General features: G+C 40.3%; 1 protein-coding gene across 1 annotated transcript in view; it reads right to left on the reverse strand.

Moving 5' to 3' along the window:
• The window catches only part of SNX4 (sorting nexin 4), a 75,618-nt gene extending 58,930 nt beyond the window's left edge, over positions 1 to 16,688 (reverse strand). The window contains exon 1 of the mRNA XM_039253048.1: positions 16,534 to 16,688. Coding sequence (XP_039108979.1) covers positions 16,534 to 16,674 — 141 coding nt within the window. The 5' untranslated portion in view covers positions 16,675 to 16,688. The remainder of the gene's footprint in view (positions 1 to 16,533) is intronic.
• Positions 16,689 to 17,306: the final 618 nt, after the last annotated feature.

Genomic DNA, 17,306 nt, shown 5'->3' on the forward strand with positions numbered 1-17,306 from the left:
CAGTTGTCAAATACGACATTTTTAAAATAAAATTTATTGTCAAGTTAGCTAACATACAGTGTATACAGTGTGCTCTTGGTTTGGAGAGTAGATTCTTGTGATTCATCGCCATTCTTGTGATATAACACCCAGTGCTCATCCTAACAGGTGCCCTCCTCAATACCCATCACCCATCCCCTCCACCCCGCCATCAGCCCTCAGTTTATTCTCTGTATTTAAGGTCTCTTATGGTTTGCCTCCCTCTCTGTTTGAAACTAGTTTTTCCATTTCCCTTTCCCTTCCCCCCATGGTCTTCTTAAGTCTCCCAAGTTCCACATATGAGTGAAAACATATATTGGCCTTTCTCTGACGGACTTATTTCACTTAGCATAATACCTTCCAGTTCCATCCACATTGTTGCAAAAGGCAGGAAGACATTTTTATTAAGTTGTATGTTTAGCTACTAAAAGAAAAAATAAGAGACAGAAGGAAATACTTCAACCAAAAGAAAGTTCAAAAAATTACATAAGCACAAACCACTCAATATCAAGACTATGAAGCCATTGTTGGTTGAGATACATATTTATAAAAACCATAATTTGGGCCCATAGATAAATGCTTTAATTTACCACCCTCTACTCCAGTGAAAAATTCCCTCAATGCTGGAAGGACATGACTAAGCAAATTACCTCCCCAGCCAAAAAGATAATACCTATGAGTCATGAATTTACCCTCAGGCCATCTGACTACATAGAAGGAAAAGAATAAAAGAATAAGAGCAGCTATCATAAAAACTAAAGAATGAAAACAGGAACACAACAGATGAACTTGTATCAGGGGAGGCAAGATGGGGGAGAAGCAGGGAGCTCCCTGCATTTCGCACGCCCCCATCTCTCAAACACAGAAGGAGGCCTGAAGCCATAGGACACTGAAACCGCAGGAGTTTGGGAAGAAAAGAGACGGAGTACACTGGGATGGCAACCTCCTAAGTGCATGACTGGGAACTGGGAAAGACAAAAAACAGGCGGGACCAGAGACACAGAGGGAGGGGAGGGAACCCCCTTCAAGGGGAGCTGGTGAGTCAAAGGGAAAAGAAAGTGCAGCTGAAACTGCTCATAGAACTGTCCCTGGAGAAGAGAAAAACCTCAGCTCGGGAAGGAGAGTGATCTTAGTTCTAGCTGGGGTGCTGACTTTAAACTGGGTAGCCTGGTCCCAGGCGGTGCCAGGAGAAACTACGCTGCTGCTCTCCAGGCTTGATCCCCAGAGGTAGGCAAGCGGCCGACCTGCCGGACTTTGTTTCGGGCGGTATCAATAAAGCGCACAGACTGGAATCTGGAAATGAGGCAGGGCTTGGGACAAAAAAAAAAGGGCCCACCTTGGCTGCACCCATGGCACAAGGAGATGGGACCCAAGGGAGTGATTGGCAGCTCTTGGGTTATAGAAGGGACCATAACCTACAACTACCAAGGTGGGAGCTCCGGGGGCAGCCTGTGGCTAAGACCTGCCTACACCAAACCACGCCCACCCCAGCTAGAGAGCTTTTTTTTTTTTTTTTTTTTAACAGGAGCCCAGGGCAAGACCAACATGGATGCACTGCTGTGACTAATTCTAGATCAATTCTTTCTATTCAGATATATTTTCCCTTTGTCTCTTTCCTATCCCTCTCCTCTGCTGGACTGGGCACTCTGGTCATTGGTTTCCTTAAACAGTCACATTTAATCCATTCTCTAGATGTATATTCTATACCTACACCACTACCTTTCTCTCTCTCTCTCTCTCTATGTCTCTCTCTCTCTCTAGAGTAATCAGACTATATAGTTTCTCTGAGTAACATTATCTTTGTTTCTTTCTCCTCACCTCCTACCATATTCTCCTCTTTCTCTCTCTGAATTAAGTAAGCCTCTTAGTCTCTCTGCCTGGTCATTGTCCAATTTCGGTTTCTCCCCACCCTGAAATCTCTCTGTGTATATGCTCTTCCATCAGCACTGCACACACCCTGCTCTCTATTTGTAGCTGGGAATTCTGGTTTTATGCTTTTAGACTGTCCTTTGTCTTTGGGGTTTTTTTGCTCTTTTCTTTTCTTTTCTTTTTTCTTATTTTCTTTTTCTTTTTCCCTTTCGGTTTGCTTGTTTGTTGGATTTGTCTGTGCATTTGCACGGCTTTGTTCCCCATGTGTTTGTCTGTTTTCTTTTCCAGGACTACCTCAAGAACCAAGCCAAAGTACACATGGTGGAGAGTCCCAAATACCACTACGAGTAGGGAAATAAAATAACCAAACAACAAGGGAGACCAAGAGACAACACTTAAAGAACACTTCCTGAACGGACAGGCCCTAGACAGTCAATGAGCCCTCTTTAATATAGCAGTACTCGCAAGTGCAGAGCACATAACAAGCTTTTAAAACTAACGAGACAGAAAGCTAGCCAAAATGACGAAATGGAAGAACTCTCCTCTAAAGAAATTCCAAGAATAAATGAAAGCTAAAGAGCTCCTTAAAACAGATATAAGCAACTCAACTGAATAAGAATTTAGAACAATAGTCATAAAATTAATCACTGAGCTTGAAAAGAGTATGGAAGACATCAGAGTCTTGTGATGAAGACTATGGAGCTTAAAAATAGTGGTGATGAATTAAAAAATGCTATAATAAATAATAAAATGGAGGTGTCCAATGCACAGACTGAAGAGGCAGAGAAGAGAATAGGTGAATCAGAAGACACAATTATAGAAAAAGAGGAAGCCAAGAAAAAGAGAGACAAACTGATCCAGGAACATGAAAGGAAAGTTCGAGAACTGAGTGATACAATCAAATGGAACAATATCCATATCACAGGAATCCCAGAAGAGGAAGAGAGAGGGAAAGGCGCTGAAGGAGTACTTGAACAAATTATAGCTGAGAATTCCCCAATCTGGGGAAGGAATCAAACACTGAAATCCAAGAGGCACAGAGAACTCTCCTCAGACGTAACTTGAATCGATCTTCTGCATGACATATAATAGTGAAACTGGCAAAATATAAGGACAAAGAGAGAATTCTGAAAGGAGCTAGCGATAAAACAGCCCTAACATACAAAAGGAGACCTATCAGAATAGTTACAGACCTATCTACTGAAACTTGGCAGACCAGAAAGAAATGGCAGGAAATCTTCAATGTGATGAACAGAAAAAATATGCAGCCAAGAATACTCTATCCAGCAAGCTTGTCATTCAGAATAGAATGAGAGATAAAAGTCTTCCCAAATAAACAAAAATTGAAAGAATTCATCACCACTAAGCCAGCCTACAAGAAATCCTAAGGGGGACTCTATAAGGGAAATGTTGCAAGGAACACAAGATACCTGAGACACCACCACAAGCATGAATCCTACAGAGAACACAATGACTCTAAACTCATATTTTTCAATAACAACACTGAAGGTAAATAGACTAAATGCTCCAATCAAAAGACATAGGGTAGCATAATATAATATAGTAATATATATTATATATATATATAATATATATATAATATAGTAATTACGGTCTATCCATCAGGAAGAGCTAACAATTATAAGTGTATACACACTGAATACAGAAGCACCCAAATACATAAAACAATCAATCACAAACAGAAACAATCTTATGGATAAGAATGTGCTAATAGCAGGGGACTTTTAATACTCCACTTACAGCAATGGATAGATCAACTAGACAGAAAATCACTAAAGAAACAATGGATTTCAATGACACATTGGACCAGATGGATTTGACAGATATATTTAGAACTCTACATCTTGAGGCAATGGAATCCACTTTCTTCTCAAGTGTGCATGGCACATGCTCCAAGACAGATCACATACTGGGTCATAAAGCAGCCTTCAAAAAATATAAAAGAATCAAGATCATACCATGCACACTTTCAGATCACAATGCTATGAAACTTGAAATCAATCACAGGAAAAGTCTGGAAAACCTCCAAAAACATGGAGGTTAAAGAACACCCTACTAAATAATGAATGGGGCAATTAGGCAATTAGGGAAAAAATTTAAAAATATATGGAAACAAATGAAAATGAAAATACAACTATTCATACTCTTTGGGATGCAGCAAAGGCAGTCCTAAGAGGAAAGTACACTGCACTCCAGGCATATTTCAAAAAACTCGAAAAAGCACAAATACAAAACACAGCACAGCTAAAGGAACTAGAAGGAGAGCAACAAGAGCACCCAAGCCCAGCAGAAAAAGAGAAATAATAAAAATCAGGGCAGAAATAAACAATATAGAATCCAAAAAACCAGTTGAACGGGTCAATGAAACCAAGAGTTGGCTTTTTGAAAAAATAAACAAAACTGACAAACCTCTAGCCAGGCTTCTCAAAAAGAAAAGAGAGCACCCAAATAGACAAAATCATGAATGAAAATATATTTATTACAACCAATCCCTCAGAAATACAAGCAATCATCAGGAAACACTACAAAAAATTATACACCAACAAACTGGACAACTTAGAAGAAATGGACAAATTCCTAAACACACACTAAGAAAATTCACACGGGAAGAGATAGAAAATCTGAACAGACCCATAACTAGTGAAGAAATTTAGTCAGTTATCAAAAATCTCCCAACAAATAAGAGCCCTGAGCCAGATGGCTTCCCTGGGGAATTCTACCAGACATTTAAATTTGTGTTAATACCCATTCTTCTCAAGCTATTCCAAAAAATAAAAATGGAAGGAAAACTTCCAGACTCATTCTACGAAGCCAACATCACTTTGATTTCAAAGCCAGACAGAGGCCCAGCAAAAAATGAGAACTACAGGCCAATATCCTTGATGAACACAGATGCAAAAATCCTCAACAAGATACTTGCAAACCGAATCCAACAGCACATATAAAGAATTATCCACCATGATCAAGTGGGATTCATTCCTGGGTTACAGGGCTGGTTCAATGTCTGCAAATCAATCAATGTGACAGACCACATTAACAAAAGAAAAGATTAAAAGCATATGATCCTGTTGATGCAGAAAAAGCATTTGACAAAACAGAGCATCCCTTCTTAATAAAGACCCTGGAGAAAGTCAGGATAGAAGGAACTTACTTAAACATCAAAAAAGTCATCTATGAGAAGCCCTCAGCTAACATAATCCTCAATGGGGAAAAACTCAGAGCTTTCCCCCTGTTTAACATAGTGCTGTAAGTCCTAACATCAGCAATTAGACAACAAAAGGAAATAAAAGGCATCAGAATTGGCAAAGAAGAAGTCAAATTTTCACTTTTTGCAGATGACATGATACTCTACATAGAAAACTTGACAAACTCCACCAGAAACCTACTAGAACTGATCCATGAATTCAGCAAAGTTTCAGGGTACAAAATCAACGTACAGAAATCAGTTGCATTTTTATACACCAATAATGAAGCAACAGAAAGAGAAATCAACTGATCCCATTCACAATTGCACAAAAAACCATAAAATACCTAGGAATAAACCTAACCAAAGATATAAGAGATCTGTATGATGAAAACTATAGAAAACGTATGAAGGAAATTGAAGAAGACACAAAGAAATGGAAAAACATTCCATGCTCATGGACCAGAAGAATAAATACAGTTAAAATGTCATTACCACCCAAAGCAATCTACACATTCAATGCAATCCCAATCAAAATTACAACAGGATTCTTCTCAAAGCTAGAACAAACTATCCTAAAATTTGTATGGAACCACAAAGACCCTGAATAGCCAAAGTAATACTGAAGAAGAAAACCAAAACGAGAGGCATGACCATCCCAGACTTTAGCCTCTACTACAAAGTTCTAATCATCAAGACAGTATGGTATTGGCACAAAAACAGACACATAGACCAATGGAACAGAGAAAACTTGGAACTGGACCCACAAATGTATGGGAAAGAGTATCCAATGGAAAAAAGACAGCCTCTTTAACAGATGGTGCAGGGAGAACTGGACAGCAACATGTAAAAGAATGAAACTAGATTACTGTCTCACACCATACACAAAAATAAACTCAAGATGGATAAAGGACCTGAATATGAGACAGGAAACTATCAAAACCCTAGAGGAGAAAGCAGGAAACAACCTCCCTGATCTCAACCACAGCAATCTCTTACTTGACACATCCCCAAGGGCAAGGGAATCAGAGCAAAAATGAACTACTGGGACCTCATCAAGATAAAAAAGCTTCTGCAGGGTAAAGGAAACAATCAGTAAAACTAATAGGCAACCGACGGAATGGGAAAAGATAGTTGCTAATGACATATCAGATAAAGGGCTAATATCCAAATCTATAAGGAACTCCCCAAACCCCACACCCAAAAAACAAATAATCCAGTGAAGAAATGGGCAGAAGATATGAACAGATACTTCTCCAAAGAGGACATCCAGACAGCCAATAGACACATGAAACGATGCTCAGCATCCCTCCTCATCAGGGAAATACAAATCAAAACCACACTGAGATACCACCTCAAACCAGTCAGAGTGGCGAAAATGAACAAATCAGGAGACTCTAGTTGCTGGCGAGGATGTGGAGAAACGGGCACCCTCCTACACTGCTGGTGGGAATGTAAACTGATGCAGCCCCTTTGGAAAACAGTGTGGAAGTTCCTCAAAAAGTTAACAATAGAACCCCCCTATAACCCAGCAATAGCACTGCTAGGAATTTACCCAAGGGATACAGGAGTGCTGATGCATAGGGGGGGCACATGGACCCCAATGTTCACAGCAGCACTCTCAACAATAGCCAAAACATGGAAAGAGCCTAAGTGTCCATCAACGGATGAATGGATCAAGAAGATGTGGTTTATCTATATGATGGAATACTACATTCGAATGAGAAACAATGAAATCTGGCCAGGTGTAACAACACGGATGGACCTTGAGGGTGTTATGCTGAGCGAAATAAGTCAGGCAGAGAAGGACAAATACCATATGTTCACACGTATAGGAGGATTAGGAGGAACTTAACGGAGGACCATGGGGGAGAAGCAGGGGGGAAATAGTGGGGGAGAGGGAGAGAGGCAAACCATGAAAGACTCTTGAATACTGAGAACAAACTGAGGACTGATGGGTGTGGGGGGAGGGGGGAGAATGGGCATGGAGGAGGGCACTTGTGGGGATGAGCACTGGGTGTTATGTGGAAACCAACTTGACAATAAACTATTTGTAAAATAAAATAAAATAAAATAAAAATTTAAAAAAAAGAAAAACTAAAAAAGGAAGGAAGAAGAAAGAAAGAAAGAAAGAAAGAAAGAAAGAAAGAAAGAAAGAGAGAGAGAGAAAGAGAAAAAGAAAGAAAGAAAAAAAGAAAGAAAGAAAGAGAAACAAGCAAACAAAATTTTTCCTGGATTCACACTGAAAGGCATGTGGTCCATGTGTAATGAACTAGAAAATTTAAACATCCCAACAAGATTAAAGCAGAAAAACAAGAAACAAGACTCCTACAAAAGAATAAGTACAGACTTCACAATGAATTCCAAATGACAAAGGAACATCATGCAGAGGACATGCTTGAAATATTTAAACATACTAACATACTGTTCCTTCAAAAACACTTAATCCCGGCAAGATTGTTTTGTAGAGACTGATAAACTAGTCCTAAAATTTATATGGAAATACAAAGGACCTAGAATAGCCAAAATAATTTTGAACAAGTTGTAGGACCCAGTTTCAAAATTTACTAAAAAGTGAAAGTAATCAAAGACAGTGTGGTGCTGGCAGAAGGAGAGATCAATGGAATGGAACTGAGAATCCAGAAATAAACGCTTACATTTAAGGTTCATTGATTTTAAAAAGACTCACCCAGGGAAATCAATAGGGAATGGAGAGGTCTTTTCAACATATAGTGCTGGGACTATGAAATGTCCACATGCCAAATTTATATAGAAAGTAGACAGTGGTTACCTACAGCTAAGGGTGGGAAGGAAGATTAACTACAAAGGAAAGAGAGAATTTGGGGGGATGACAGAAATGTTCTTAACTGGATTATAGTGATGGTTGGTTGCACAACTTTGCAAATTCCGTAAAACTTACTGAATTATACACTTATAATGAGTGAATTTTATGGTATATAAATACTTTAATAAAGTTGTTTAAAATAAAATCCATAAGTCCATACTGAAAAAAACAAATAGAAAGTTTGATGAGGAACAAGATATTTTCAATTTCCAAGTATGTCCCCACAAAATATTAATTACAAACAGGAAAAGAGTAACTTTATATTGAAGCCTGGCAGAAAATGTAATCAAACTATTGGGCAAATACAAATCATGTGTGAACTGTTAAGCTGCAACTAGAACACAGCACGACTTTAGTGGCAATTTCTGCCAAAGATGCATAACCTTTCTCAGTAAAGACTGAGAACTTCCAGATTGGAGGAAACTAAAGAGATAATACAATTAAATGCAATTCATGAGTCTAGGCTGGATCATTTTGCTATGAAGAACACTATTGGTACAACTGGCAAAATTTAAACAGTTTGAGGATTAGATACTAGTCATTTATCAATGTTATTTTCCTGATTTTGATGCCAGTACTGTGGCTATATAGGACAATATCCTTGTTTGCCCTGAAATACTGAAAGGTATTTTTTTTTAAGTCATCTCTACACCCAAGGTGGGGCTCAAACTCAAGACCCCAAGATCAAGAGTTGCAGGCTCTACTGACTGAGCCAGCCAGGCACCCCTCACACTGAAAGTTTTGGAAATGAGATGAGAGAATATCATGGCAGTTCAGTGGCTCAGTCAGTTATGCATCTGACTCTTGGTCTCAGCTCAGGTCAAGATCTCAGAGCTCATGAGATCGAGCTTAGAACCAGTCTCTGCTCTGACAGTATAGAGTCTGTTTGGGAGTCTCTCTTTCTCTCTGACCTTCTCTCGCATGCATGTGTGCCACACATGCACCCTCTCTCTGCCTCTATAAAATAAATAAATAAATAAATAAATAAATAAATAAATAAATAAATAAATAAATAAAATCTTAAACAAAATAGTTCATGGGAAAAAGGGATCTTCATAGCGTACTTGCTTATAAATTTGACACCATTTTTATAAATGAGATTATTTCAAAAAATATTTAAACAGTCATTACATTTACAAAAGTAATTGTTATGTTTGAGGGAAGAAAAAAAACCAAAACTACACGCCTTCTAAATCATCACAGAGGATAAAACCAAAGAAATTATTGTCCACAAAGGAAAACCCAAAAATAGAACCAAAATAAGCAAGTATAAAACCTCAGAGAAGAAAATCAACTAAAAATAAAGCCAGTTAGGATAATGAAAATGTTTCAAATTCCCTAAGGTAAACAAGAGAAAGTTTAAGACATAACACAAGGCATAAAAATTATAACATGGACAAACACAAATACAAATAAACTGAAATCAAAAGAAATCAGTATAGCATCAGGCAAAGCAGATAATCAGGAAAACATAAAATAACTGTAAATCAGGGGGAAAAAAGTTTGTAATTAGAAGAGCCGAGGATCAATTCACCCTCAAATTAGTAGCCAATTTGCCAGAATTTGAGTTTTTAAATCTCTCTGCCTCAGTTTCCTCACCTGTAAAATGAGGATGAAAGTACTGACCTCATAACATTATTGGGAACATTTAATGACTGAATGCAGGTAAAGAGTTCTAAAAGTTGCCTGGCATGTAGCAAGAGCTCAAGTATTACCTATCACCTATTATTTGTAGGTTTACAGGTTTTTTTTATTATGAAACTAATACATACTTAATGTATAAAAATTGAAAAGTATAGAAAAAATTAAATAGAAATCACCCACATCCCACAACCCAGCACTAACCACTGCTGATAATACCACTGTTGGTGTATTTTCTTACAATCTTTTTTTCCAGGTGTGATGCAACTGTGTTACTGAAACAGGTCAAAGATCTGAAATTTAAGAACTACCCAACGAATTGACTTTCCTTGGGGAATATGTGTACAATAGTCAAAAGTAGCAGGTATTATGTTAAAAATAATGTATTTACATAGGCCTAAGAGCAAATCTTACTTCAGTTGCAGATAACTAAGAAACACAGTTATAATACATTACGCTTTTTTTTTTAATTGCTTTAACGTTTATTTATTTTTGAGAGAGAGAGAGCGTGCACACAGGGGAGGGGCAGAGAGTGAGGGAGACACAGAATCTGAATGAATCAGGCTCTAGACTCCGTGCTGTCAGCACAGAGCCCAAAGCAGGGCCCAAACTCAGAAACCCCAAGATCAAAACCTGAGCTGAAGTCGGACACCTAACCGACTGAGCCACCTGGGCACTCTGTCATTATGCTTTTTAAATAGCATATAAAAATATGCTTGTATCTGCAAAAATATACTTTTTATGTATAAAAACATATTTTTAAAATATAATAGTGATTCAGAACACATTAATTTTTACTTAAAATAAAATATGTAAGTCTGAACAGTCTTCCAAAGTAAGTCAGAACATATTCACAGTTCATGACATCAATTTGGTGGTTTCTGGCCAACTTTTCTTTTTAAACATAAAGAACTGGGGCACAGGGGTGGCTCAATCAGTTGAGTGTCAGACTCTTGATTTCTACTCAGGTTATGATCCCCTCTCTCGACCCCTCTCCTGCTCATGCTTGGGTGTACACGCTCCCTCTCTCAAAATTAAATAAATAAACATTAAAATAAATTAATAAATACACAAATCTAGAAACAAAAAACAAAAAGAAAGAATAGGGGCTCCTGGGTGGCTCAGTTGTTTAAGGGTCTGACTTCGGCTCAGGTCATGATCTCACAGCTTGTGAGTTCAAGCTCTGCACTGGGCTCTCTACTGTCAGCACAGATCCTCCCCCTCTCTCTGCCCCTCTCCCATTCTCCCCCCCAAAAAATAGGGGTGCAAGGTTGAGTGTTGGCCTTTGGCTCAGGACATGACCTTGCAGTCCATGAGTTCGAGCCCCCTCCTGTTGGGCTCTGTGCTGACAGCTCAGAGCCTGGAGCCTGCTTTGGATTCTGTATTACAGCCCCCCCCCCCCGCTCTCTCAAAAATAAATATTAAAATAATAATAAACATTTAAAAAAGAATAGAAGAACATCAGAAAGTACTATATAAGTAATGATTAAGTATTCTTTCCTGAACAATTATGTATGAAAGGATATGTATGCTGATTAGGATGTAGAAAAAATATTTTGTACTGTGAGTCACCCTTGAAAAACCAAGAGCTGCTGAGGTAGAAAATGAGGAAAAAATTCTGGAGTATGATTTAATCATATGCTGCTACACTGACACATTCTGTAACTATCCCTTTATATTTTCTTTTCCTTTTTCATGTTATTCTCACCCACACATGCCTCAGACCTTGCTCACAGTACCAGCCAACTGCACTCACTTCTCTGCTGACAATCAGTAAAGGTGTCACCGGGTACACCGATTGCTAAGCAGTTAAGCCCGAGGTACACAAGAACTCAGCCCTCACCAGCACTCCTAGGCCTAAAGCGTGCTCCTTAAAAAAAAAAAAAAAGAAAAGAAATCACCCATGACTCCCTCAGCAAAGATTTTTTTCTCTGGACGCACACTGTTAACTATCAACTCAGTGGAATCTTCCAGCCTAAAAAGAAGTTCTCCTACTTCCCATTCCCTTGCTGTTTCATCTCTCTTCTGCCAGTGCTAATTGCTACTTTCTTGGAGATTGGATTCCTCTCTCATTTTTCCATTTTCTAAATTATTTTAAATAGAACTGACAATACTTATAAAAAAGCACTCTTCCTTACAGGGGGAAAAAAGTATGAAAGGAAAAAAAAAGACTTCTAAATAAACAATGGAAAGGAAGAGGAATGAAGACTCACAGAAAGAAAAAGAACAGACTACTGGTAGAATTTAAAGAATCCTGATTAGTGATGTCTGAAACCAAAGGAGATTTGAGACTTAAGCAGCGCTTGTTTCTATTACCTAAAGTATAGGGCAACTGGTATAATTACTCTCAGCCCAAACATGCAGTCAAAAATAAGGCTGATGGGGCACCTTGGTGGCTCAGTCAATTAAGCGTCTGACTTTGGCTCAGGTCATGATCTCATGGTTCATGAGTTTGAGCCCTGTGCTGGGGCTTGGGATTCTCTCTCTCTCCCTTTTTCTCCCTATCTCTCTCCCCTTCCCCCACTCTCTCTCTCTAACAAAAATTAAAAACNTTTAAAATGCAGAAGTTGGGGCACCTGGATGGCTCAGTCGGTTAAACGTCTGACTTTGGCTCAGGTCAGGATCTTGCGGTTCATGGATTCAAGCCCTGTGCTGGGGCTTGGGATTCTCTCTCTCTCCCTTTTTCTCCCTATCTCTCTCCCCTTCCCCCACTCTCTCTCTCTAACAAAAATTAAAAACTAAAAAAAAAAGGCTAAGATAAGGCAAGCTTTCTGTATCTCTATACACCATCTGCATTGATATTTTTGCGGTGAAAAACTGCTTGATAAATCAACACATCTTTTGCACCTTTTTTTCTCCTTAAAATTGCAACTAAAAGATTTAAAGTACAGTACTGGAGCAATTAACAAGTCTATTTTTAATTTTTTTTTTTTTTTTTTTGGAATGAAGTAGTATGGCTTGCAGGAAAGAGCACTGATTTCAAAACCAGGAGGACTTAGGCTCAGATTCCAGCCATACCACTGACTACCTTGTGATCTTGGTGAAATTACTTCTCTCTGAAGCTGTGCTTTCTGATCTTTAGGTCTTCTGAGGATAACTTAACAGAATTAAATGAAAAGTAGAGCTTACTGTGTATAGCACCCACAAACAACAAATCTTTCTGCTCAGACCACATTTCTATCGATAACAATAACAACATGGCTATGGTTACTGCAATACTTCAACTGGAAATGGATGGGAGAAGGGATAGAAAGAGGGAAAGTGAGTAGATGACCCTCTAAGGAAGGGCTTGGGAGTTCTGGAAGGGAGGGGGGCAACGTACAGAGTATATGTGAATGTGCATGTTTAAAATCCTGATTCTGAAATATTTGATTCTGAAAATATTTGTCCAAATGGCCTATGTCTCTAGAATTACTAAATTAGAGAGGTACTTCAAGAAACCCCATAGTTTAGTCACTAATGAATGGTATTTTTACAAACATTTTCCTAAAATGTCAGGTAGTACAACTTTTACGATGCGATATCATCTTTGGGTTTTCAAATACCTCAAACTTAATATAATCTTTTTTTAATGAGGTATTTATAATCACTTCTAAATTAAGATAAATGGATTTTATACTATAGTTGTGACTTCATATTAATTATCTAAAGGCTTTCACAAAAAGATTACCAAAAAACATTTTTTAAAGATTTTTCTTTTTAAGTAATTTCTACACTCAACGTGAGACTCAAACTTACAACCCTGAGATCAAGAGTTGCATGCTCTACCAACTGTGCCAACCAGGTGCCCCACCAAAACTTTATCATCATAATTAAAATTAAAGTCATGATGTTTTGTTGCCAACAAAAGAAAAGATTTTTGCCTTTTGAAACAATCTAAAATTGCTTTTTTAAAAATTTTTTAATATTTTTATTTATTTGTGAGAGAGAGAGAGAGAGAGAGCATGAGTAGGGGAGGATTAGAGAGGGAGACGCAGAATCTGAAGCAGGCTCCAGGCTCTGAGTTAGCTGTCAGCACAGAGCCCGACAGGGGGCTCGAACCCACTAACTGTGAGATCATAACCTGAGCCGAAGTCGGATGCTCAACCAACTGAGCCACTCATGTGCCCCAAAAATTGTTTTAATACGTATCCACAGATTGGCAAATACTTGAAGATCTGAAAATATTAAGTGTTGACAAAGACAGAAAGCATCAGGCATGGGTGATGGGAAAATAAATTGGTAAAATCACATTGGAAAGCAGTTTGGCACCACCTACTAGGGTTGAATATGCTAACACCCTACAATCTAGGAACCCCACACCTAAATTTATATTATACATTTGCACCAAGCATGCAACTCTTATGTTATGGGTTCAAGCTGTACACTTATAGAGATTACTTTAAAGAGAAAAAAAAAGGACATTTACACTGAGGTATGTAAGAAAAAAATTAATGATAGTAATTTTTAATTTTTTAGAAATAGCAAGAATCTTGTAACAACCTCCATGTCTGTACAAGAAGAAATTGTACAACACCTAGGAATTGGCATACTATATGGGGCATCTGGTTGGCTCAGTCAGTTGAACATCTGACTCTTGATTTCAGCTCAGATCATGATTTCAGGATTGTGGGTTTGAGGCCCTCATCAGGCTCTGAACTGAGCATGGAGCCTGCTTAAGATTCTCTCTCCCTCTCTCCTCTGCTATCTATATATCTCTATATATCTAAATGAATAAAATAGCAGACTATAGAGCCACAAATATAAATGAACTAAGCCACATTTTGGATGAATCCCAAAAACATACTGAGCAAAGAGAGGAAATAATAGTAAAATTATGTTACTTGTGTAAATTTCAAAGTCAGGTAAAACTAAATAGTATATTGTTTAGGGATATATGTGGTGAGATTTTAAGAAAAGCAAAAGAACTGTTAATACAAAAAGCAGAATACAGGTTACCTCTGTGGTGGAGGGAGTGAGCTGTAACACAGGAGATCATATGAGGGCTTCAATTATTTTGTGATATAATTATTTTGTGAGCTATCCTCTCTGCAGTAATGATATACTTGACAATAAAAGTGGGAACACAAACTAAGTCACAAGAATGAAGACCTGCATAAAGAGCAAATTCGATGTTCCTGGGTGGCTCATTTGGTTGACCCCAATCAATTTCAGCTCAAGTCAAGATTCTCTCTCTCTCTCTCCCTCTGCCTGTTCCCTGCACACTCCCTCTCCCTCTCTCAAACAAAACAAAACAAAAATCAAACAAAAAAACAAAAACCCAAACAAAACACTTTTAAGGCAAACAGTGTAAGAACCAAGTTTTGAACTTAGAGTACACACACTTCTCCCACACTTAATATGAGATCCCAACTTTTCCAAAAATAATTTTACATTTTGGAAAAAATTCAATGCAAAATTTAAATTTTTTACATTTATTTAATTTTTGAGAGACAGAGAGACACAGAGCACAAGCGGGGAAGGCACAAACACAGAAGGAGACACAGAATCCGAAGCAGGCTCCAAGCTCCCAGCTGTCAGCACAGAGCCCGATGTAGGGCTCCAACCCACAACCATGAGATCATGACCTGAGCTGAAGTCGGCCATTCAACCGAGCCACCCAGGCGCCCCATAATTAAATACAAAACTTAAAATTCACCCAAAAAAGTCCTCATGCTACCCTATATTTCTCCACATTTCCCTAAGAAGGAGAAACCTTCCTGTGAAGTTCTGGTTATCGGGTCTCTAATCTTTATAAATTTTTTAAATGTTTTTATTTATTTCTGAAAGAGAGAGAGAGACAGCATGAGCAGGGGAGGGTCAGAGAGAGAGAGGGAGACACAGAATCTGAAGCAGGCTCCAGGCTCTAAGCTGTCAGCACAGAGCCCCACGCGGGGCTCGAACCCACGAACTGTGAGATCATGACCTGAGCCGAAGTCGGACGCTTAATCTGAGTCACCCAGGCGCCCCACGGGTCTCTAAACTTTAAAGAGACTTTCTAGTTACACTCAGCAGACAACTTTAACTTCTCTTTATGCATATACTAGAAGGATGGGCAGTTTTATATTAGCACTGACACCTGTTCCAGAAAAAAAAGCAAACTGATGATTAATGCACACTCTTGGGTAGAATGGTTTCATGTGGAGCGCCTAGTTTCTGAAATGTTCAATTTAACCCGGTCTACCTATCTTGCATTAGGTGCAAAAACATTTTGGAATGAAAGCAATTACAAGATAATGCATGAGAAAATGCATTGAGAAACTCTCCTATCGCGATGAAAATCACTAATTACCAGGAGCTACACAAAGCAGGAACGTGGGATATAGGTGACAAACGTCACTATATATGGAAAATACAGCACTACCTCCAAACGAAGAAATTGCAGACAAATAAGGAGTATAATTGTTTTTAATCTGTACCTTTTCTCGGATCCCACACTTTCTTCAATTTCCTGATGGTGGCACCAAGCCGACCACCCTTTATAATCCCCAACTTGTTCCTCAAGTCCCTCATCCCCTTCCTTCAACACCGCTGCCCACCCTCCACGATGCCTCCGCTCGGCCAAAGCCTCTGCACAACCCCTCACCGGAATGCCAAGAACAACAGCGTTCCTCTTCAGGTCCAGGTCCCCCGACCTCTGAACACCGCACCTGCTCGCGCCTGGCGAGTTCCGGGCCCCGACCTCCATGCCCCGACCGCACCCACACATCTCCTCGGCTCCCCTCACCACCGCCGCCGCCGCCTTCTCGGCCCATCCCTTAGTCGCGCAGCCCCAAGACGCTCGCCGCTCCCCAGAACCCCTTTTCCACTGAGCTTCCCCCTCACTGCACCTGTGGCTCGGCCCTTCCACCCTGGAGTCCCCTCCCTGAGGGGCCGCCCCAGCCCAGCCCCCCCCCGCCCCCGCGCTCGCCAGCCCTGCCCGGCCCGGCAGGCCCGGACACCAGGCCCCACGGCCTCTGCTGCCCCCTCTCCTCACCGTGCCGTCCCCGGGGCCCTCGTCTCGAGAACCCTCCGCTTCCTCATCGACTGCAGCCTGTAGTCCCGCACTGGGATGGCCCAGTGGCTCTAGGGGAGCCGGATGCCACTGCCGCTCGAGATCCGGAGGTGCCTGCTCCATGTCTGCAGCTTGGCGCGGCGGACGCAGTGCGCTTGCGCCGCCGCGCAGCGCGCCCCGCCCCCTTTCCCGACCTGGGTGGCTGCGCCCCGCCTTCCTTCCCCAGCCCCCGCGGCCGAGAAGCGAGCCTCTTCCCCTGCTTTCCCGCCCTGTGCCGAGCCCCTTCCCTTGCCTCGGTCAGCGGCGGCTAAGACCCACAGAGCTCCCTGAACTGTGGCTGAGACGCAAAGGCGCTCCTACTTAGGAACTGGCCACAGCTGCTAAGCCGGGTTACACAGAAACCCGGGAGAACTGGTGGAGGGAGAGTAAGGGAGAAGTGGGGGAAAGTGAAGACCAAAGTAGACACGGGAACCATTCGGATTGGTGATCACCTCGAAAAAAATTGAAACTCGAAAGAAATCGGAGGCCGCGCTCTGAGCTCGCTCTCGGCCTCTGTCTCGCCTGCCTTGTAGTTTCCATTTTTTACCCGGAAAGATCAGAGCGGAAATTTAACACTTTTAGCAGATCCAGTAACACATTTAGCAAAGGTAGCACATGCAAGTTTTTGAGAGAAGTGAAGAAGCGAAGCGTTTGGCTGAAGCGGTGCTTGAAATCCATTGCGTTTCTGATCCAGAGATTTCCGATCCGGAGAAATC

The sequence above is a fragment of the Hyaena hyaena genome, unplaced genomic scaffold, assembly GCF_003009895.1.
Source record: "Hyaena hyaena isolate Hyena2069 unplaced genomic scaffold, ASM300989v1 scaffold_434, whole genome shotgun sequence".
NCBI lineage: Eukaryota > Metazoa > Chordata > Mammalia > Carnivora > Hyaenidae > Hyaena > Hyaena hyaena.